The sequence below is a fragment of the Hesperophylax consimilis genome, chromosome 29 (genome assembly GCF_061612785.1).
Source record: "Hesperophylax consimilis isolate HC1 chromosome 29, BYU_Hcon_1.0, whole genome shotgun sequence".
In the NCBI taxonomy this organism is placed as follows: Eukaryota; Metazoa; Arthropoda; class Insecta; order Trichoptera; family Limnephilidae; genus Hesperophylax; species Hesperophylax consimilis.
The window spans coordinates 6,283,132-6,306,183 of NC_142864.1; the positions used below are offsets into that span (position 1 = coordinate 6,283,132).

Below are 23,052 nucleotides of genomic sequence, written 5' to 3' on the forward strand. Positions count from 1 at the left end.
AAAATCTTTCGTTAAATATTATTTCGTTATTATTATTATTATTATAACCGAGTTGGTATCATAACTCTTGTGGACTGCTGGCGTTACTTAATTTGGAACATCCTACAACTTGGTCAGTTGCTGAATCTTAAGGCATTTAAATAGTTAATAACTAGAAGGATGGAGCAATCCAACCTTCTATGGAAAGGAATTAGAACCCTCTGACACGGTTAAGTACCTCGGAGTCATCATAGATGCCAAACTGAGCTGGAAAAACCAGGTGGAAACTGTAGGCAGAAAGGCCTGTGCTCTGATGTGGGCAACTAGGCGAATCTGCGGCAGAACGTGGGGTCTCAAACCTAAAATGATGCAATGGCTTTACACAGCCGTTGTAAAACCAAGGATCATGCACGCAGCCCTGGTCTGGTGGAGGAGAACAACACTGAAAACAGTGATGGTCACACTCAATCACATACAGGGACTTGCATGCAGAAGCATCACAGGAGCCATGAGAACCACTCCAATACTAGCCATGGGAGTGCTGCTGAACCTACCCCCACTAAACATAGAAATAGAGGGGGCGGCGATGGCGGCAGCCTACAGGTTACATTGCAATGGCCAATGGAGAGGAGAGTTGCCCAGAAACAGTCACACGGAGATAGGAATAAGACTGAGGGCAATTAGTCCGACGGCTGGGATGAAGCAGGACGGCAAACAAGCCGAATACTTCTTCGGACAGCTGTTTAAAGTGACGTACCCCACAAGGGAGGAATGGGACACGGTCCCAGGTCCAAACTCCAAACAGGAACTAATCTGGTTCACAGACGGGTCCAAGATGGAGGAAGGAACAGGGGCCGGGGTCTGTCTACAGGGATCTAAGAGGGAACTCAGTATACCTCTAGGAATGCACTGCACTGTGTTTCAAGCTGAGATGAAAGCCATCTTAGCCTGCGCACAGGAGAATATGAGTATCGGGTACAGAAATAAGAACATAAACATATGTTCGGATAGCCAGGCGGCCTTAATGGCACTGGAAAGTAACCGATGCGACTCCAGACTGGTGATGGAATTCAGGACTATCCTAATAGAACTGGCGACCATCAATAAAGTAACCCTGCTCTGGGTACCAGGACATAAAGGTATTGAGGGCAACGAGCGGGCTGACGAACTAGCAAGGAAAGGGGCGAAAGCACCACTTGTGGGATCTGAGCCGGCTGTAGGAGTAGCAGCTTGCCACACCAAACTACATATCAAGAGGTGGGTCAAATCCCAAAACTGGAAGGAATGGAAGAAGGCACCCGGAATGAGGCAATCTAAAGTAGTCATAAACGGACCGGACCCTAACCGAACCAGGCAACTACTCGATATGGACAGAAACTCACTGAGGGAACTGGTAGGACTATTAACGGGACACTGCCATCTCAGGAGACACATGCAACTGTTGGGAGTGGAAAACACCAACATCTGTAGGAAACGTGAAGAGGAGGAAGAGACTCCAATTCACCTATGGTGCCAATGTCCCGCTCTGCTGGGAATAAGGCTCAGATACCTGGGAAGACACAGTGTGGAACCAGAAGACATCGCCACATATCCAATGACAGCCCTGGTGAACTTCATAAAAGGGACCGGGTTACTGGCAAGGGAATGAGGTAAAATGGGAGATAGTACAATGGGCCTATGGCCTAAGTGCTCGCGGGGAACGTAAGCAAACCGCCTCCGACTATAAAAAAAAAAAAAAAAAAAATAGTTAATAGTTATAATGTTGTTTATTTTTCAAGGGTCCCTTCCAAGAGGCGGACGGTGAACCCCCGTTCCTGAAGCTGGAAGAATTAGGAGACCCGAGACATGCGCCGTACAAACATATCTTTCGTCTTTGCTACCGGGTTCTAAGGATCAGCCAACAGGACTACAGAAAGAATCAGGTCTGTTTACACTTTCAAAAAGCCGTTAAAAATATCAAATACTCAAACACTCGCATGAAATAAAAACCTTTAATGTGAATTATATTAACCGGTCAGCAACGTAAGCAGATATACACGATAAAATAACGATAGCAGTCAAGTACAATAAGCGTGTTTACACGTCAACGCGTGTGTTTCCACAAAAATCGTCATAACTCCGTTATTCTTCTAGTGACATCCCTAAAACAAAAAGTAGAATATTCGTATTGAATGAAGCTTCACATCTCTATTCAAAGTTATCCATAGAAACCCGTAAAAAGACCTACTCAGTGGAAGCAAATTTTACCCGCCAAATCGTAAAACGACGCCAAGAAAGCCGTTTGACGTGCCGACCCGCCTCGCAAGTTTAATTATTTTTTTAAAAATATATTTTGTATGAAATGGTCAAAAAGTGAAGTGACAGAATTGTTTATTGTACATTTGTACGATGAAATAAGTGTTTTTTTTTTACATTATCCGTGATTTTAGTATCGTTTTTACATAAAACATTACAGGTGACAATATAAATTTTTACAATTTTTTCATGTTTCCATTCTAAATTTAAATATTTACAAATGTTAATATTTATTTATGATACAACAATTTGAAAGCCTATTTTGTAACCTTTCTAAAACAGTTTTTACTATTCGGCTCCGTTCAGTAATGTTTCATTTATAGAGCTTTGATTGTGAGGCGGTAATAACACAACGTTTTCGTGAAATTGACATTTCGGTAAAGACATCTTAGCTTCAAGTTCGCGAAAAGTCGGAGGGGTTAAATATAGTACAGAGTTAACCCCTCCAGCTTTTTAGGGTCATATATGACCGGGCGTCCGTATTTTATAAAAGTATTTTCATGTTGAAATACTTTTATAATATTCATACTGAATCCAATGATAACTCCTTAAAAATAGTGAAAATGAATAATTCATATTTCGCACCGCTATCGCAACATTCGGTTTAACTTTAAAAAATATATCTAATACAAGTGAAGGTACAGTTTTCTTACAAATTGGCCAAACAAAATGAATGTGTTTTCGAAATATCGAGTTCTCTCAACTTCTCTATGATTGGAGTCAAAATTTTAGTAAAAATGTTGTTATCGTTTTTGACAACGTTTTTCACGTTTGATATTAAAAATTTATTATTTAGAAATTGTAATGTTTCTTTTAAATCCGGACACCGGAAAGATAATTATGTAGATTTTTGAAGCATTGAAGTGGAGATGACGCAAACAAGGTTGAGAAACACTGGGTTAGACTACATTTCCCGCAGAGATTAGTCAATTCAGTCGACGTAATAATATTTGTTTTTGCATTTCAGGAGTACATCGCCAAGCACTTTGGCTTCATGCAGAAGCAGATCGGCTATGATATCCTGGCAGAGGATACCATCACAGCCCTGCTGCACAATAATAGGAAGTTGCTGGAGAAGCATATCACGGCCTCCGAGATCGAGACCTTTGTCGGTGAGAAATAATCAATTATTTTGAGTTTCCCAAAGTAAATTGGTTCAGTAATTCAATGATTTAAACTTTTTTTTTTATGTGACACCTCACAAGAGCGCCCTAGTCTGTGCAGTGTAGGCTAATAGAAACTATTTCGCCACCCGGTTGGGCAGCAAAGTGAGGCGGGTTAAGATAGATAAGGATTGAATTGGAAGGGCCTGTTATACGAAAGAGGATAAAATAGATATCTGTAACTCGTTATAACTCTCGTTATACACGAAGCCAATATCAACTGTGAACATTTGTTCCGCTTGTGTCTGTCGAGTTTTGCGTACATTCACCGGTGCACAGGGGATCAATGCTGCTGACTCCTTAGGGCAGGCTACATTTAAATACCTAAAGAACTGACTCAGCATGTCTGTGCATAGACTGAAACATCGATTTAATTTTTTTTTTAAATTACGTAATATTAGAAGGTTTAATTATATTTTGTATTTTTTTTGTATTGTAGGTAGGTTTTTCTATTATACAGAGTTTTCCAATAAGAGGTGTTATTTTGAATAGCCCGCTATTTCGGTAGATGTTACTTTCGAAGCTGTCATTTTTTAACATTTGACAAGTAGAAACTACGCCATTAATAAAAATGGAACGATACACGCTTTAACAACGCATTGAAATTATTAAAATTCACTTGAGTGAATCAAATGCAAATCATCTTGAGTGATGAGGCCCATTTCCACCTCGGTGGCTTCGTCAACAAGCAAAATTGTCGCATCTGGGGCTCGGAAAACCCAAGAGTTATTGTTGAAAAGCCTCTCTATCCTCAACGTGTGACTGTTTGGTGCGGTTAATGGTCCGGCGGAGTCATTGGACCTTGATTTTTCGAAAATGAGGCTGGTGCAACAGTTACGGTGAATGGATCACTATCGAGAGATGATTAATGATTTTTTATGGCTGGAATTGGATGTTATTGATCTGGACAACGTTTACTTTCAACAAGATGGCGCTACGTGCCACACAAGCAACGAAACCATTGATTTTTTACGATTGAATATCAAAATAACACCTCTTATTGGAAAACCCTGTATATACATACATGCATATTATATTTATAGAGAGTAGAGAAAAGTTGAGCAACGCCGGGTACATGTAAGTGCCGCAGATGTAGACAGTGACCTTCCTCTTGGTTTGAAGGTCAAGTGTGCAAAATTTTTCATCAGTCTTGATATAAAACTGTAGATATGTATAATAATCAAATCCACCCCGCCCGCCTGGTGTTCAACCGCCCGCCACAAACAGTCTTCTTTACACAAGGAGATTTGTGAATCCCCCGCAATACTTCGCTATTGCTAATGTCTTTCTCGGGCGCCTCTGACTTCTTTCACCATTCACTACTGTATACCACAATGTTACTGTTAAAAAACTACATTACGTCGACTTTAATTCCACTCCGTATCTCATTATGGTGCAGAGATATTGCGTTAAGTATTCCTCGGCCGTCCCCAATTTCTTCTACTATTTAAACATATCTAAATACTCCTGGCAATGATAACAACAAACTTAACCGATGTCGGTCGATTACTTTTGGAGTTTCGCGAGCACAAACATAACCAGGCTGAATTTTTGTACATTTAGATGTTCCCGAACGTTGCAGACTATTCCTGAACATCCCGGAACATTCTGGAATGTTGTGGAATGCTCTCGAATACTCTCGAATGTTCTGGACTCTTCTAGAAATTTCTGGAGGGTGAAACATCCGGCCCTTATATCTTCAAAAGCACGCCCTTCAAGTAAAAACGGGATCTTCTTCATGGATGGGGGATAGAGTGCTACCACACCATATAACTCCCTTGATCGTACCGGGACTCGTTTCTGAGTTTTAGCGGCACGCACATTGTACACTTACTTTTATCATATATATTGATTACCTACATTTAAATAAATAATAATATTTTATTTTAGGCCTGGTCAGGAAAAACATGTCTAATTGGGAGTCCAGATTCTTGGACTACCTCAGTGATCTTTGCATATCAAACAAGAAGGCCATCGCTGTCACTCAGGAGCTGATCTGCAAGAGCGTTCTCTGCGCCAAGAATTCCGACATACTCATTGAAACTAGGTAAGGACTTCTGCATTACTCAATCGTACTCTTGGATAATAGAAACAATGGACACATGGAATGGAAGCGTGCCGACTGTCGCAGATCTACGGCCAAACTGCACGGACCAAAGTGGAGGTCCCACCTCAATTCCTCAGCTGGCTAAGTCCTCCATCATAACACAAGCAACATTTTCCGCTTACTGTGGTGGTAGTAGGAGATTTTTAAATATTGTCAGGTTATTCGTAACCTGGGAATTTTTGAATTTCTTTAAAAAAAATGAGTTATGCATTTGGTGTGTCGATTGAAACAAAGGCGGGACGCCTCTGTGCGTTAGATGCGATTTGTGTTAGTATGGTTGAACGATGTTGGCCACGCGCATTGATGGTTTTAGAGACCTGAAAAATTATGCGATAATGCAAATTTTTACGCAAAATTCGTCAATTAAAAATTTTTGTGCGATTTTTTATTATATTTTAAAATAAATAAAGTTATATTGTACATTAAAAATATCTCTTGGTTGATTAGTCATAAAATGGAACGCAGCTAATTTCACGGTGAAAAGGCGGCTTACGGTCATTAATTTTTGATTTGCCAAAAAAATTTACTTTTATCCTGCTATTTTTCTGCTGAAAAACACTATAAAGTTAATGTAACATCACTTTTTTCGCAAAATAAAATCACTCCCGTAAATTTCGCCTAAAAAGTAATGTGATATTTTCATGTGAATTTAATGGTTCATGGCTTATCTCCCTTGTTTCTATTATCCATTGCCGTACCCTATTATTTCTTATTCTTTCTTCCTCCTTATCTAAAATTGGTCTGATTTTAGCCAGCCAGCCTCGATCATCTCTATTCACGGAGAAGTCTCAGAGTTTAGTTTCACAATTAATTTATTTATTATTTAATGATAAACTAATGTTTATAAGACAAGGCTTTTATGCGTAGCACAAAGGATAATAAATTAAAACAAGTCAAACTATTTCACCAACAAATGTAGATATAATATATCTCAATGCCATCTAGTGGTAAATTTAGCACTAACAAAGCCTTTCCTACAAAAATAAAGTGGGTTGTTTACAGGTGAAAAATATAATAAGCAGTAATTGTTGATTGAAGTACTAATACATATTGAATTATTTGGCGGGTTGGAAATATGCCAACGTGGCTCAGTGGTCCAAAGCGTCTGACCGGACATTAGTAGGCGCGGGTTCAATTCCCGTCGGCAGCATTTATTTTCAATTTGTATTGATATTACAGGCGACTAATTATTGCTTATAATAATTTATTATTCTTTAACCTCTCGGACAAAGACTATTATTTACTTTGTGTTCCTTTGCGATCTGTCAAAACGTGAAAATTTTTGTGATATTTACGAGTTTTGTTAAAAGCTTCATAACTCACATTTTGGGAAACGTAGCCTCATTCTAAAAGATGTTTTGGAAAGATTATGAAATTCACTATCGTATTGTATTGTTACAGTAGAACCTCGTTAATTCGAAATTCACGGGACATCAAAAATCAAATTTCGAATTAACGAATTCCCACGTAATTCGAAATTTTATGAAAAAAAAAAAAAAAAAAAACGCCGAAAATCGATTTTCTCGGCCGCCTCTTCAAATCCAGGTGGTATTTTAGTTGTAAATTCGTATTAAAACCAATTATTTCTTTATTTTCGCGGCCGATTACCATAGCGGCGGGCCTTTTAAATTCAGATATTCGCAATAAATTCGTAAAAATGCTATATATTTACGCGTAAATCGAGATTTCGCTGCCGATTTCGGTCGCGGCCTAACCTTTAAATTAAGATATTCGTAAAAATACTATATATTTCCGCGTAAATAGAAATTTTGCGTCCGATTTCCGTCGCGGCGGGCCCTTTAAAATTCAGATATTCGAAATAAATTCGTAAAAATACAATACATTTACGCGTAAAACGAAATTTCGCGGCCGAGTTTCGTCGCGGCCGACCCTTTAAATTCAGATATTTGGTGTAAACTCGTAAAACTACGACATATATCCGCGTAAAACGTATTTTCTCGGCCCTTCAAACTCGGATATTCGAAATAAATTTGAAAAAGTTCTACATTCCAGTGTAAATCGATTCAGATTTACAAAATAATAATACCAATTAGGACGATGTATAACCACGTAAAAATACATTTTTCGGCGTTTTACCGCCACGGCTGACTTTTAGATACAGATTTACGAAATATTATGATTTATTTTTGCAAAAATCATTTTTTTTCGAATTACACGAACAAATTTTCGTGCGCGGACAAAAATAAATTTCGAATTATGAATTAACGAATTTCGAATTAAAAAAAATTTTGTATGAAAAAAATTTTCAGCGGAAATTTTTTTGGCGAAAATTTCGAATTACGCGTTTTTTCGAATTATCGGGGTTCGAATTAACGGGGTTCTACTGTATACGTAAATATTTGCGTTTCTAAACACACATTTTCTGAAAACCCAAAAATATGTAAAAATCGCTGACCATTATTTCAAAGCTGTGAAAAATGTACTTTTTTCTGAGTATCATAAAGAAATAACACTTTATATATTGAAGAAATATAATTAAAAAATATTAACCGTCCAAACTAAAATATTTTTAATAAATTATTTAGAAACGCAATAAATTATGAACGAACAAGATGACAGATCCAATCGACTTAGATAATGCACCTCTACATTCCATAGATATTCTTGAATACAGACGTAGCGTTATTCATTATCGATACTCTGTTTTTTAAATCATGGCAATCCGTATACTAGTGATGGAAATAAATCGATTTTTGTAAAATCTCGCGCGTTTACGTGAAAAGACGTTCTAATGTCTTGACCGCTATTATCATATTTACGTCTTTTGACGTTCTAATGTTCTGAGTGGTTAAGTAGATGCTTGGATTAACTTCTGCAAATGATAGACAGACACAATTAAAAAATGGCTTAAAGTCTGGATTTTCATCACCAGCTTTTATATTATTGCCATAACCGTTGATTAGAAACTACTAACTTAAGCCCTGGTGGTCTAGCACAGTGGAATCGATAACTTTACAATATTGGATTGATACCACTGATACTACCGATGAATTTATACCGATTTCCTGAGCACGGTCACACTGTTGATACTCAGATTAATATTGATATTGCAAATTGACATACGCTGGCGCATCTATCTATGAATTGACATTCCTGAACGTCAGACGTCTACGTACAAGTTAAAAATAAAATCTATGGATCGTGTTTATGATTTCTTTCAATTCTAAGAGCTTAGTTAGTTCACCCCCATCCATAAATAAGTCAGTTATTTTGATAAAGAATGACATTATCCGACACCTTGGAGGCTGCGCTAAAAGCAGCGGCTTTTGTCTACTGACTGTCGGAATCATATTCTGACCAAATTGACCATAGATGACGGATTTCGTCAATATCATGTTGACATAGGGCTTTATCGATTGTCCGTGCTAGAGTAACCTAACCCCAGTTTTTCATCCTACTTCTTCATCTTCATCACTTTAATCCTGGATTAATTTTTGTATACCTGATTTTTCATTACCAGCTTGGATTAAACTTTACTCACTTTGTTTCAGTATTTCATATCCAGCTCAAGCCCGGTTTTAATTATCAACTGAATCATTGATTGCATCTTACTCACTTCTCTCTGGTATTTCATTTCAACAGCTTTTAATCTTGGATTAAACTTTGTTCTCTTACTTCCAGTTTTCAGAACCAGCTTAAGCCCGTTTCATATCAGCTTAATTATAGATTGTATATATAATAACACTCTAAAGATCACAGTCAATCTAAAAATGAGACCACCTAAGAGTGATTTCATAATACAACTTCCCATTGAATCCCGATGCCTCGCTTCGAAAGCCTAGATATAAAGGCAAGTTCCCTACAATTTAAAATAGAGCACAAAGTTATCGCTCAAATCCCATGTTGTAATTTGTTAATTTTATCGTCCAATCGCGCCTTAAGTACGTTTCGTGTTTGTGCTGTGCTTAAAAACCAACTTTAAGTGCATAAATCATAGTTTATTCCCTAGCCTTTATAAATATACTGTTTACGGAGAAATTAACTCATAGTTTTATCGTGTTTATCAGTGTTTTGTCGTCTTTTAATTGTGATTGTTGCGCAAATGAGTGACATCGAAAATAATGACGCGGCGTCGGTCGGCAACAGCGACCAAACGTAAGATTCCCGCAAGCGCCGACGCGAGGATTCGGACTCCGATTCCTCGTCCAGTCAGAGGGGTTACAGACACCTGGACACGCGAGTTGAACGACTGACGCAACAGGTGTCCGCTCTGACGGACGCCCTAATGGGCAGTCGCGTAGAACTCGAGGAATATCCGGGGAGAGAAGACCCCGCTGAAGGTACACGGCGGGAAGGATCGGGGTTCATAGAACTACCCGCCAGCCTAGCCGCCCAGAAGAACATTCTGGAGTTCGGAAACCCGAGCACCGTGGTGAAAGAGGCACCGATCCCGAAAGCGGACGCGAGAAGAGTGGGAGTTATTTCGGCTCTTCAGCATTTTAACTCGGAGGAATGGTCGCGGGTTCGCTACGCCGAAACCCAAAAGGCTTACACCGCCACGCCTGCCTTCGTAGAGCTGGAGGTGAATGAAGAGCTGAAGAGGCTCGACAAGAACAGCTCTTTTGCACCAGCCCTGGATCGTTCCCTGGGAGCTCTCTCGAATGCCATCTTAGCACAAACGGAGGCAGTAAAAGGGAATATGCAGACGCTGGTAAACTGGGCAGCCGATCCCGGCACCTGCTTGACCCCTTCGACCCTGTTCGAGAAAATCCAGGAGATGTTCGCCAAGGAATCCCCATACAGTAGGATCACGGACGACGTCCTACAAATTGTATGTGGAAGGCGATCTGAGTGTCTCCAAAGTAGGCGAAAGGCCCTGTTGGAGGGAATAACAGACCCCTTTACCAGGGAAGGCCTCGCCAGGATCCCACCGAGCTCCAGTCACCTCTTTAATAAAGAGGAACTGGCGGCCTATATCTTGGCAAACGGGGGACGAGACAAGGTTGTCAGTGTCGCACCTTCGTCCTATACCCCCCCGTCAACCACAACCCTCTACCTCACAAATGGCAAGGCCGGTGAGGGAAGCTCCACCCTCACTCCCTAGAAAGCCCTTTCGACCCGCTCCTAGGCCAGAGAAAGATAGGACACATCGCCAGCCCACCAAGAAGCAAGAGCCCTCTCGCAAGGCGACTAGCGATCGGGGTAGGAGGCGATGGAGGTGACTGGAGGCCAGAGCCCTTCTGGGGAGGACGCCTGAAGGCATATCGGGAGGTGTGGAGGGAGTTGGGGGCGTCACCACTAATCCTGAACATCCTGGAAGGAGCAAGGATTCACTTTGTGTCCAAACCTCCTCTGGCTCTCCCGTCGGCCGAGCTCAGGCAGAATTTCAGGACAAAGTCGTCCTCAGACATGACCGCGCACATCGAAATGATGAAAGCGTCAAAGATTCTGGAGGCAGCAGACGACTCTCCGAGCTTCCTGTCAGGTATGTTCCTTACCTCCAAATCAGACCACACCTTCAGACCCATCTTCAACTTGAAGGCCTTGAACGTCTTCATAGATTCAAAGCCCTTCAAACTTTTCAGCCATTTTCGGGTTCCGGAATTCCTCCAACCCGACGATTGGATGATAAAAGTAGACCTCTCCCAGGCTTATTTCCACGTGCCGATCGCAAGATCACACCGGAAATTCCTGCGCCTCGTCTACAATGGAGAACTCCTTCAGATGACGTGTCTGCCCTTCGGCCTGTCATCAGCGCCAAGGATCTTTTCGCTGCTCTCAAACTGGGTAGCGGAGCTGCTAAGAAGGAAGGGGCTGAGGACAGTAGTCTACCTAGACGACTTCTTAGTAGCAAACCAGTGCAGAGAACACCTGGCCCGCCAAGTTGTTACTATAGTGCACACACTTCAACAACTAGGTTGGTGCATAAACCTGGAGAAATGCATCCTGACGCCCACGCAAAAGTTGGAGTTCCTGGGCATAACATGGGACACGAGAGCAGACCAAAAGTCTCTCTCCGACCGCAAGTGCTCTGGTCTACGCCAAGCCTTGCAGGTTCCCTTGGAAGTCGGCAGTTGCTCTCCCAGGCAGGTTCTAGGTCTCCTGGGAAGACTCAACTTTGCAAATTTCGTTATCCCTCGTGGTCGCTTGCATTGCCGCAGACTGCAGAGGTTCAGCCGCCACATACAACACCTGAAACCGTCTCGGCCGGTTGCTCTGTCCACCGCAGCACTGCAGGACATACAGTGGTGGCTAGGGGCCATCGGAAGCACGAGCCCAATTCAACCCCTCCCATTCCATCACTTCCTGACGACAGATGCAGCGGACACAGGATGGGGAGGACAACTAGACGACACCACAGTTGCGGGTCATTGGACGGGGGAGCAGGCACTATGGCACTCAAACCGAAAGGAAGCATACGCCGTGTTAGCGGTCATCAAAGACCAAGCTCATCTCCTGGCAGGGACAAATGTCTTACTACAGACGGACAACAAGACAGTTGTGGCTTACGTCAACAAGGAAGGGGGCACAAAATCCTTTGCCCTTCTAGAAACAACGCGGGAGTTACTAGATTTTGTAGACCAGATGGAGATATCTCTGACAGCCCAATACATTCCAGGAAGATACAACGGAATTGCGGACCGTCTCTCTCGGGGCGCACAGCTCCCAGAGTGGCACCTACTAAGTCCGGTGACGGAAAAGATATTTGGAAAATGGGGTTGCCCGCAAATAGACTTGTTCGCTTCAGCCACGGCTCACGTGGTACCAACCTACGTATCCAGAGACTCAAGCGACTGCTCAGCTTGCTTTCCCAACGCGTTCAGTCGACCTTGGGACTACAATCTAGCATGGGTATTCCCTCCGCCAAATCTCGTTCCGAGAGTGCTAGCACACTTAAATCAGGCAAGGGGCATGTTTCTGCTAGTCGTCCCAAAATGGGAGAGGACCTTCTGGAGAAGCGACCTAAAACAGCGAACAGACGAACCCCCAATGCGCCTGCAAAGTCTAGAGGGAGTCCTAATAGACACGTCGACAGGACTGCCTCCTCCCAGGATCCAGGATCTGGAACTAGAGGTGTGGAGAATTGCGGGTGGGATCAAGCCCTCACATCTTGGAGTCGGGAAGAACGCCAACTCCTCAACTCATCCTGGAGAGAGTCTACACTGAAGACTTACAAACCTGCATAGGATAGGTGGCGTAGATGGGGCACGCAGAACGGCGTGGATGTCAACGATCCCCCACCAACAATGGTCGCCAGGTATCTAGCCCACTTATTTGTTCGAGAAGGTCTAGCCCCTAAGACCATTCAGGTCCACAAATCAGCCATCGTCACATTTTGCGGCCCAGCTCAGAATGCGAGAAAAATCAGTTCTGATTTTCTGGTGAGACACGTTCTCAAGGCAATCTCAATGGCACGAGGAATCAAAGAGAAAGCCCCCATCTGGGACCCAAGACAGGTGGTAGACTGGTTGGTCAAGAATCCCCCGCAGAAGACTCACTATTTGAAGCATCACGAAGGGCAGCAATACTTCTCGTCTTGGCGTCAGGCAGGAGAGTTCATGATTTAACTCTCCTAAGAGTTACCCCAGACCATTTTATCGACAAGAGGAGTACGATCACCTTGTGGCCAGTTTTCGGAGCAAAGACCGATTCAGCCAAGCACAAACAGTCAGGCTGGAAATTGACGGGTTCAGAAAAAGACAACATCAACCCACTTAAATGGTTGAGGAAAGTTGTTGCTCTCTCTAAAGCCAGAAGAGGCCCGCTACTAAAGCACCTGTTTGTGACCACATCAGGAGAGGCAAAACCTGCAACGCAGACAATAATAGGGGGGTGGATTAAATCAGTCCTCAGAGAAGCAGGAGTCCACGCAACCCCAGGAAGTGTACGCTCGGCTGTAGCCTCTCTAAACTGGTTGGAAGACTATCCTATAGAGGAGATACTCACAAGAGGGAATTGGAAATCTGAGCACACCTTCCGGAAATTCTACCGAAGGGAGGTCGCTCACTCGGGTAGCGAACACCTCCAGTGCTCAATGGCTCCATTCTTTACTCCAGTTTAAATAGCATCACATATAACGCAAGTTTCAGATCACCAGGTGAGAGCAGACACATCTCATAATGGATTCCAGGCATCGATAAGGAACACAAAATAAAATAATTTTACCTACCAATAAAATTTATATTTTGTTTCCATCGATGCCTGGAATCCAGGTAATCCCTACCTGGTGCATTACGAGTCATATGAACAAAAACATCACGTGACCTGAAATGCGCGTCACTACAGTGTTGCCAGTAGGGAGAGAAAGTGTGGCAAGTGGAGAAAAGGGGCAAATATAGGGAATAAACACGCGCGAAACGCAAATGAAAAGGGCGAAAGAGCAAGCTCTCTCTCATAATGGATTCCAGGCATCGATGGAAACAAAATATAAATTTTATTGGTAGGTAAAATTATTTTATTTTATCGTCCAATAGCATGCCTGAAAGGCATCCCATCACAAGATATAGAGATGAACTTAACCAAACATGATATAAACTTGTTGTGTCAACTTAAAAATGTACGCGAAATAAGTGAAGATTGTTCATTTTGTGGCAAAAGTGTTGCCGTAATTTTGTTGCATAACGTAGTTGTTTTGCAAGAAAGAAATGTAAGATTTTTATCAATTGTTTCTTTAAGCGATACGCCGTCTCGAAGCTATATATATTTTAAAATATTTATACAGCTAATTAAATTATTAATGATTAGGTCCGCGAAAGCCCTTTCCTAAAATAATGCTAACTGCCTCAAATTTGAGTTTGAGAAATGATCAGTCTATTGAGTGTTGGGACGAACTTTGCCGGAAGACGAATTTGCTCCTTGTAGACCGACAAAAGGGAAAAAGCAATGCTTCTTCCAATCTCTTGACTGCGAGATAATGCTCTTTCTTTTTGAAAAAATGCTTTCTTAAACCAGTATTTTTGATTTCAGTGCAAAGCCAATTTTAAGGTTCACACGCCCTGTCCAGACTTGGTCAATGCCGGCAATCCAAGGTTGGAATATACTCACTTAATCTTTGTTGAAATTGTTACAGGCTGATGAAGACCCACTATGTGCAGGACATCAGTGAGGCGGTGGAAGAAGACGGAGACGACCTCGAAGAGAGGATGTCTCCCATCACCAGCGTAGAAGATGAGGTGCTGCTTGTTTGGGACAACAAAAAGGTTACCTTTTTTTTCACATTTCCTAAGGTTTGGTAAATAGAGTACCACAGTTCAGAAGTATACATTTGCAAGTCTGAAATCTAGATTAAAACGAGATTAATGAATTGTGTTAAAATCCAGTTCCTGTATTTCATTTCGATGGTCTATTTCTATGAAATCAACAAATCCCAATTTAAATATTTAACAAGATTTCCAACAAACATGGATTCTTTTGAAATAATTTGTATACCACTGAGGTAACCCGTGTGCAAGTCTAAGCAGCACAAATTTGCACAAAATTGGCCGCATTTTAATGGAACGACCCGTGAGTTAGCGGTGAAAGATCTGTCAGAACCCGCCAACAATTTGGGAAGCGGGTATGGGAACTGCTGCTCCAGAATTTCTGCTTCCGGATTTGGAGAGACTGGTCGAGGGAGATCTATTAACATCTCCAGCAGGACTCTTTCAACCCATCGCCTTGTTTCGCAGTGTAAGGGATGAATTCAAACATCCGTCGCCCAGGCGCGGTCCGTCCATACATGCTGTGGATGCTTAATGAGATTATTTTACAAAAATGGCGCTGTAAATAATTATACAAATATTATTATTATAAGACATCGTGCATTTTATCGTCCTGTTTCTGTGTACGCACAACGAACGAAACAATACAAACAGCGCGGGCGAGTCTAAATACATTCTCAAATATTGTGAAACGCGTAAAACACACTGCGGTGTAGAAGCGATCTGTAAACCGTATCCAAGAATGCTAGAACGTACATTCTTTCCGCGCATGCGCACTGAGACCCGCAAACCAATATCTTCGTCAACTTTATACGATATTAGTGACAGCATCCAACGTACAAAAACCGTCTTTAATGCTCACATGTATAATGCACAGAATCGTGTACTCTATTACTAATCCATTGCGCACGCTGCTTTGACAGTTTGCTTTGAGCTTGGATACTTCGCCAACGTGTTCTAAATGATAATAGTGAATTGTGTGGTTGTATAATTGAATCATCAAAGCGAAAAAGTTTTGTGTCTCGGCCATTTGCGGAAAAAAAACTTATTCTGGATACTGGAAATATTGGGTTATGGAGCTTAATGGATTTATGGAGATAATTTTAGTATCTTGTTCGTGGGCTAGCGTCTAGATGTGCATATTTGATATCAAGTACGTAGTAAGTACGAGTATAAACATTTGATGTCCAGCATCCCTACTACAAAAAATCACCTAGCGCCACTGCCGTCACCCACCCCTCATACCTTTTTCTTCCCAGATCTTCCTCTCCTTTAAAAAAACCTCCACACAGCATCCCCAAAGATGACATATGCCCTGAAGGAAATTATTTTCCTCAAGGCCTCCTGTTTTCTGTTTCTTACAGTTTTAATCATTTTTACGATTTATTACTTCTACCTTTAAAATATATATTAAACTTATATATTCAGAATCAGCGTTTGTTGATCTATATGAATATATGTTTTAAGCCATAATATTTTTCACTCAAGTTCCACGTAAACACTATTTCAACTTATTTCCATAAATTTTTGTTTGTTTACATTATGAGCTTTCCCAGCTAAAATAGACACTATTTGAGTTCTTTCTGTATTGAAATGGAGCAGTTCAAAACGAAATTGCATCAAAATTGTCATTTTTTGACTTGTCTCCGAGTAGAAATAAGCTATCGATTTATGGAAGTCATTGTTGTTGTTTTAGGATATTTCGGTTAGTTCTTTGTGTATTCTAGCGACTGGTAGCATGTGTTTCGGTTCTTTTATTTTACTTGACACTAACTTTACTTGACACTAACTTTACTCGACACTAATTTTACTTGACACTAACTTTTATTGACACTAACTTTACTTGACACTAACTTTATTTGACACTAGTCCGGTTTTTGGGGTGGCAGATTAGTCACAGAATACTGTAATTGTACAAACCTATCTTGCTATTGGATTTTCATCAATCTCTTGATTGTAATATATAATGTGTCTTCCAGAAGTCCAAGAGTCTCCAGCAGCTAGCTACGGCGCGTCACGACCCCGAGGCCCTCGCCATCCTGGAGTACTACCGCCACCAGCTCAACCTCTTCTCCAACATGTGCCTCAACCGGCAGTACCTGGCCCTCAACAATCTTTCTCCTCAGCTGCACATTGATCTGATACTCAAGTAAATACATTTATTCTGTTATATCTACTTGTTAGCAACATTACAACGAAGCCAGGATGAAGCTAGCATCTTGTACAGGGTCTGCAGATACTGCACATAGTATATAACTGCTGACTCTGTAAAAATCGCGAGTTTGGTGCCTAAAAATGCTTAAAAAATCCATGACTGCAGAAATGAGCAATCTGTTTGATAGATTCCCCCATGCACAGGCGTCAAGTGGGTATGCTGTCTTTGTTCTGCCAGTCTTTCAATGGAAGATGATCCGAGGAATTAGCGTCATTGGTCCCTTCGGCACTGGTGCGTAGTCGGGAACATGCAAAACATGCGCCCAACATTTTTACATGGTTGACATTGAGAACGGGTTGTTTCTTAGATTTCACTTTCTTCGAAGACTCGTTTTTCAACAGTTTGGCTTTTGGAATGATTTTCGGGCCTCTGTGTTTCCTCCCTCCTACAACGTACTCTTCAAGACCCATGTCCACTCCTTCCTCTGTTCAACAAAACATTATTAAGAAATTGTTTTCCTCCAGGATTCCTGTTTGGAGTTAATTTTGTGCTCTGAAGAATTAGTACTCTGGTGTAGTGGTGGCTAGCTCAAACGCACCCTCAAAATTTCGGTAAATCTAAAAATAATTATTATTAACCGATAATAATATCACCGAAAATTAAAGCAAATAACAGTAATGAATGTACTACTGTAAAAATATGAAGTTAAATTCAACCTGCTCGAATTTTCGTTCTTCTTATCACGTGTCATAAGTCAATTCAATTCTGTTTATTCATTTCAAAAACATCACAAAATTGTTAATTTCAATGCGTTTTTAAAATATTTTTGTAATAAGAATTCTTAGATTAATATTAACAGTGTGTATATCAACTATACCAGTAATAATAGAGCTTTCCTTTTAAAGGAAGCTTCATTGATGCTAAAAATGTCGATATCCGAATTGATTCTGTTCAACAGCAAGATTGCTCTCCCCACAGGCATGACCATTGGCAAGTTAGTTCTGCAGGCCGGGAGATAAAATAGTCTATGTTGTCGGTGACGTAGATAACCATCGGGAACATAGAAATGAATGCTCTCCATGATGAGCGAGTTTTCAAACCATCCACGAATCAGTCTAAAGAAGTGTGTATCAATGCGCACATCCCCCCTGACCCGTAGATAGATCATTCCGAGCATACCCAAGAGAAAGTCAGTAGGATAGAGCCATACTCCCTCATGTAGAGAAATCTCAAGAATTTCTCCTGAACTCTCTCCAACATGAGAGAATACTTGACCTGGTGTGGACTCCAAATCACCGACCCACTTTCAAGTCTACTCCTTACTAAGGAATTAAATAAAACTATAAGCACCCGGTTTAGTCACTTGGTGTGAGTGAATTCCATATTGCTCATCGAGGAACGTCACCCGGGAACATCAATTATCTATAAGCGCAGAGCGTGGATGCTGACCATAGTATTAAAATTTCTCCGAAATGGGAACGGTGCTCGCTAATGCCTCTTAAACTCTTCGGCAAGATGGCGTCACTTTAGTTTACAGTTCGCATACCGATCATTCCAGCAGGTCAGTATAAGCTTCAAAATTTATAGTTGCTAGTGTCCTTTACCGCCGAAGCTTTACCTGACCCGACATTGGGATAAACTGGCAATATTTTTAGCGCACCACCCATTTTTGAGAGTACAAGCCGCCAATAAAATTAGATTGTCTAATGGTTCGTTCTGCTGGAAGCTCTTCCGGTAGGATGAGTTTTTTGTTGCAAAACATCCTGCTGGAAGAACACTTCCTGGTCCTTCCATCAGTACTGTGCCTCGTTGAGTACTGTTAATTGGTCATTACAGATGTATGTCCAACGCGACGATGCCGTTTGAGCTGCGCGCCTCCTTCTGCCGCCTCATGCTGCATCTGCACGCAGACCGCGACCCCCAGGAGCCTGTCACTCCCGTCAAGTACGCGCGCCTGTGGAGTGAGATCCCCACCAAGATCAGCATTAACGAGTGAGTAACAATCATCATACCTTAAGTAGAATACTTCTTCATACTCATACAGACAAGTGATAATGTATAGTTTTATCGCACACTAGCGCAGAACTGTGAAAAATCACGGGAAATTATTATAATTGTTGAAAGTATTTATAAAAAAAATATTTTTGTCAGGATCGTTGACTTTCAACAACAAACATTGTCCATATTTGGGACAATCAGATATTTACCTTTCAAATGAACACCGTTAGTAAACTTGAAAAATACGACATCTGTCAAAGCGAAAGACATTTCAAAAATAGAATTATTAATTTGGTACCTATTTTATCGCTTGTCAAAAAGAAAAACACATTTCAAAAATAGAATTATTAATTTGGTACCTACTTTATCGCTTGTCAAAAAGAAAAACACATTTCAAAAATAGAATTATTAATTTTATCGCTTGTCAAAAAGAAAAACACATTTCAAAAATAGAATTATTAATTTGGTACCTACTTTATCGCTTGTCTGAATTGTTTCCATAATCAATTTAATGTTTTTAAAGATTTCATAGCAAATGAAAAAAAAGTTCTAGAGTTCATTGTATCGGAGTTATAGGGGGTAATTATTTGGGGATTTTAAGAGACGTACTTGATTTACTTTAATCAGTGATTCCTGACATTTTTTGGACTAAAAAAAGCAAATAAAATTTTGTTCTCCAGTGACTTTTTATGTTATTTTTTAAAAAACTGGTCACTCAGCCGAATAAACTCCCAACCCCTCACCCCGACCCTACCTGTCTAAAACCTGCTGATTTTTTAAGTTCGAAGAAAAATAAAACAAAAATGTCACCAGAGACCAAAATTACATTACATTTTTTACTCCAGATAATGTAAGGAATCACCGGTCAAAGCAAGTCAGTTACGTCCCTTAACACTCTGTATATAGTCATTTTATAATCTTAACCTCAAAGCAGAAAAAGCGCAAGCGCCTCCCACAAAAGACTCTGGATGAGCTCTTGCATCATGAAATTCGCACAGTTTTTTCTGTCCGAATTTTCTAGGCCAACGCAACTAATTTCAGCTCGCAAAACCATTTCCACTGCGTACATTGGGCTTAGAAATTGAATTCTTAGGAAATGCGATACTTGTTTTAAATAGGTATATTATTTAATATAAATAAAAATGATCGTTTGTTCAAAAACTTAAATCTCCAAACGTCCTTCACCGATTGCTTTGGAATTTTTGACACAACGTTGCATTCGAATACGCGTGTGTTTTTATATACCTATACTATATAGATGTCACCTGTGACAGGTAAAATCATGCTATTTTTGAAAAACATAACAGCGCCATCTGTTGGATGTAAAAACGACACATGTTTCTCAATCTGCACAGACAGACAGCAATGTGTGGTAGCATACAGCTATTCTCTAAATAGTATAAAATAAAGTCGCCATCCACATCTGTCTGTTTGTGCGCTTATTTCTTCTAAACTACACAGCGGATTTTGATAGGGTTTTCACTATCATTTAGAGAATTTCTTCCTGAAGGTTTACATATACGATACATGCATATTATAATTATAGAAAGTAGAGAAAAATCAATGTTTTATAATCAAGTCATAAAAATATATTTTCGGGCACTACATTGCTAACGCTGGCTAAACCTTATGAGATACATCAAAATAATGTACTACGGAATTGTATATCTTAAAAAGGCCTACAGAAAAGTCCATAATGATATATGTCTATCTCCTAAGGTTAGCCCCCATCAACGCCGGGCACAGGTTAGCTAGTTATTTAATAAAAAAACTTCAATAACTCACACTCAGATATTTTATATAAGATACTCACATGGAAATATCTCTGATGAGAATCCATAATTGCATAAATCACATTCACGTGATTAAAGTAGGTTAAATAGGTTACATAGGCAACTATTAAATGTAGTTTTTGTTTCATCACTTTTCATGACTATATCACTTTTTGGAGGTGTGTTGAATTTTCATTTTTGATGAAATATCATGGAACCCCTCAAATGATATTGTTAAATTGGTATTTACTCAAGAATGTGTGAATATATTTTATAAGATCTGTTCTATTTCTAGGTACTGTATACTCTAAGTAACTAACATATTAACTGTGTATTATTCTATGTGGGGATTTCATCACCTCTGAGTAAACTATCGATTAGCAATGCCCATCGAGTATTATATTATATATTATTTGTCTTGCCAATGCTAATAAAAATGCCTTTTTTACAACTATGCTAAATTTTCGCCACGTGCCAGCTGATTCTATTTTCGCAATAACTTACTTGTTATTTGCAAAATGATGTTTTTGTAAATTGTAATGTCTTACCAGATAATGTGTTATGTATATTTAAATACAAAGTATGTAATCTACCATGTGTAGTTTCCTCAGAATAACTACATAGTTATATTCAGAGAAATGATTTTTTTAATAGGTTAATCCTAAGATTAAGTTTATTGGCGAGTAGTCAGGTACTCAATGGTTTACTTAAAGGTGATGAAATACCCTCTGATATTATCGTGTCTGTCTGTCATCACGCTTTTAGAGTAGATTTTTAAACGAAAACAATCTCTCACTAAAACCAAAGTAATTTAAAAATCACTCTAAAAACCATTCTTTTATCGTTATCATTTTTTCTGTGGAAAAACTGGCCGATGGACCACGGAATGTGAGTGTTTCTTCGCCATTTCATCCCGTGTATTCTTGTTTACTTATTTATCTTATCTCTATTAGCCATAGATAATAGAAACAAAGGAGATATGGCGTGGCAGCGTGCCAACTGCCGCTGAGTTACGATCAAACTGCAAGGATAATCAAAGCCACTATTTTTTTAATTTATTAAAGTTTTTAATCCAGCAGGACAAGGAGGGTAGTGTAATCCCTGTCTGCCATATTACATGATATATATATATATATACAAGAGAGAAATAAGAACAATTACAAGTAAAAATTAGATCAGAAAAAACAAACATTATAGGTAGGTTAATTAACATAAAATGAAATGTTATGCAATGAAAGTTATGCATTTGATGTGTAGGTAGAAACCAAGGCGGTTCGCCACTATGCGTATTAATAATAATATTTGGCTAATTTATATAGCGCCGTTTTTGTGAAAAATTACCTCAAGGGTGCTGTACAAATATATTTCTTTAATAATTTATACTAGAACTACTGACTTAAAACTAGTGACTTACATTTAAGACTTATATCTAGTGACTTACGACTAAGGCCTATAGCTACTGTCTAAGCGCCCCTGAGGTGATAACTCACAAAAGCGGCGCTATAAAAATTGTCCAATATTATTATTATATTATAACGACTAGGCCTATAACTACTATCTTAATGACATATATATTTATATATGTAGAAACTTACAGCTAACATTAACCTTGCAGATGCAAGCAGCAGTGGTACGCAAAAACAGCTCGCCACTTGCGTACTGCCGGCAGTGGATTTCACTTTTAAAATGTACCTGGCATCTAATATAGGTGTAGAAAATTAATTAATGGTGTATTACAATCCATTCACTCAACTAAATTACATTTGTGGAATCATTGAATAAATAATGCTGCTCAGTCAGTCAGTGTTCGCAAAATCATCTCGATAGTATAGGACACTCAATTAATTTCTTAAAATTTCGCTAAACTGCTTAAATTCACCGCGGGCACGAGTGCCAGTGAATAAATATTATAGTGCTAACATTGCAAATTAGTATTCCTTCCAGACGCAACGGATTACGCATGACCAAAGTGGTGCAAAATTCACTTGCGCTCGATAGTGCATGTGATGTGTAATATATCTCCACTAGTCCAACATATGATTTGCTGCTATGAGTGTAATCTGTCTCGCTCATGTCACCGTTTAGGTGGAACGAGCTGTCTCAATACCGCCCAATGCTGTCCACGTATAGTATGGTAAAACAAAGTTTTGTGCACAATGAAATATGCACAACTTGTTTGCGCTTGCGCTTGCGCAGGAGTCTTGTACTAGATTACTAGAAGATAGATCTAATTATTTCTGGAGCGTACTTTCGTATATCGATGAGTGGGGCACAGATTTCATTGTAAGTTATGTATAGACCGAAGACAAGCAGTTCAAAGCACAAATGCACGTGGGTGTTTTTTTAAATTTATTTAATTAAATGCCAAAAAAGCGTACACTTCGATGTTGGTGATACGCGTTGTGCTCACGGCGCTATATGT

At 40.0% G+C, this 23,052-nt stretch overlaps 1 protein-coding gene across 1 annotated transcript in view; it reads left to right on the forward strand.

Annotated features, from left to right (window-relative positions):
* Itpr (Inositol 1,4,5,-trisphosphate receptor) overlaps nucleotides 1-23,052 on the forward strand; it is a 172,471-nt gene that overhangs the window by 67,328 nt on the left and 82,091 nt on the right. The window contains exons 15-20 of the mRNA XM_089649084.1: nucleotides 1,758-1,901; nucleotides 3,242-3,386; nucleotides 5,328-5,484; nucleotides 14,576-14,705; nucleotides 16,685-16,854; nucleotides 18,697-18,852. Of these exons, the coding sequence (XP_089505210.1) occupies nucleotides 1,758-1,901; nucleotides 3,242-3,386; nucleotides 5,328-5,484; nucleotides 14,576-14,705; nucleotides 16,685-16,854; nucleotides 18,697-18,852 (902 nt within the window). The remainder of the gene's footprint in view (nucleotides 1-1,757; nucleotides 1,902-3,241; nucleotides 3,387-5,327; nucleotides 5,485-14,575; nucleotides 14,706-16,684; nucleotides 16,855-18,696; nucleotides 18,853-23,052) is intronic.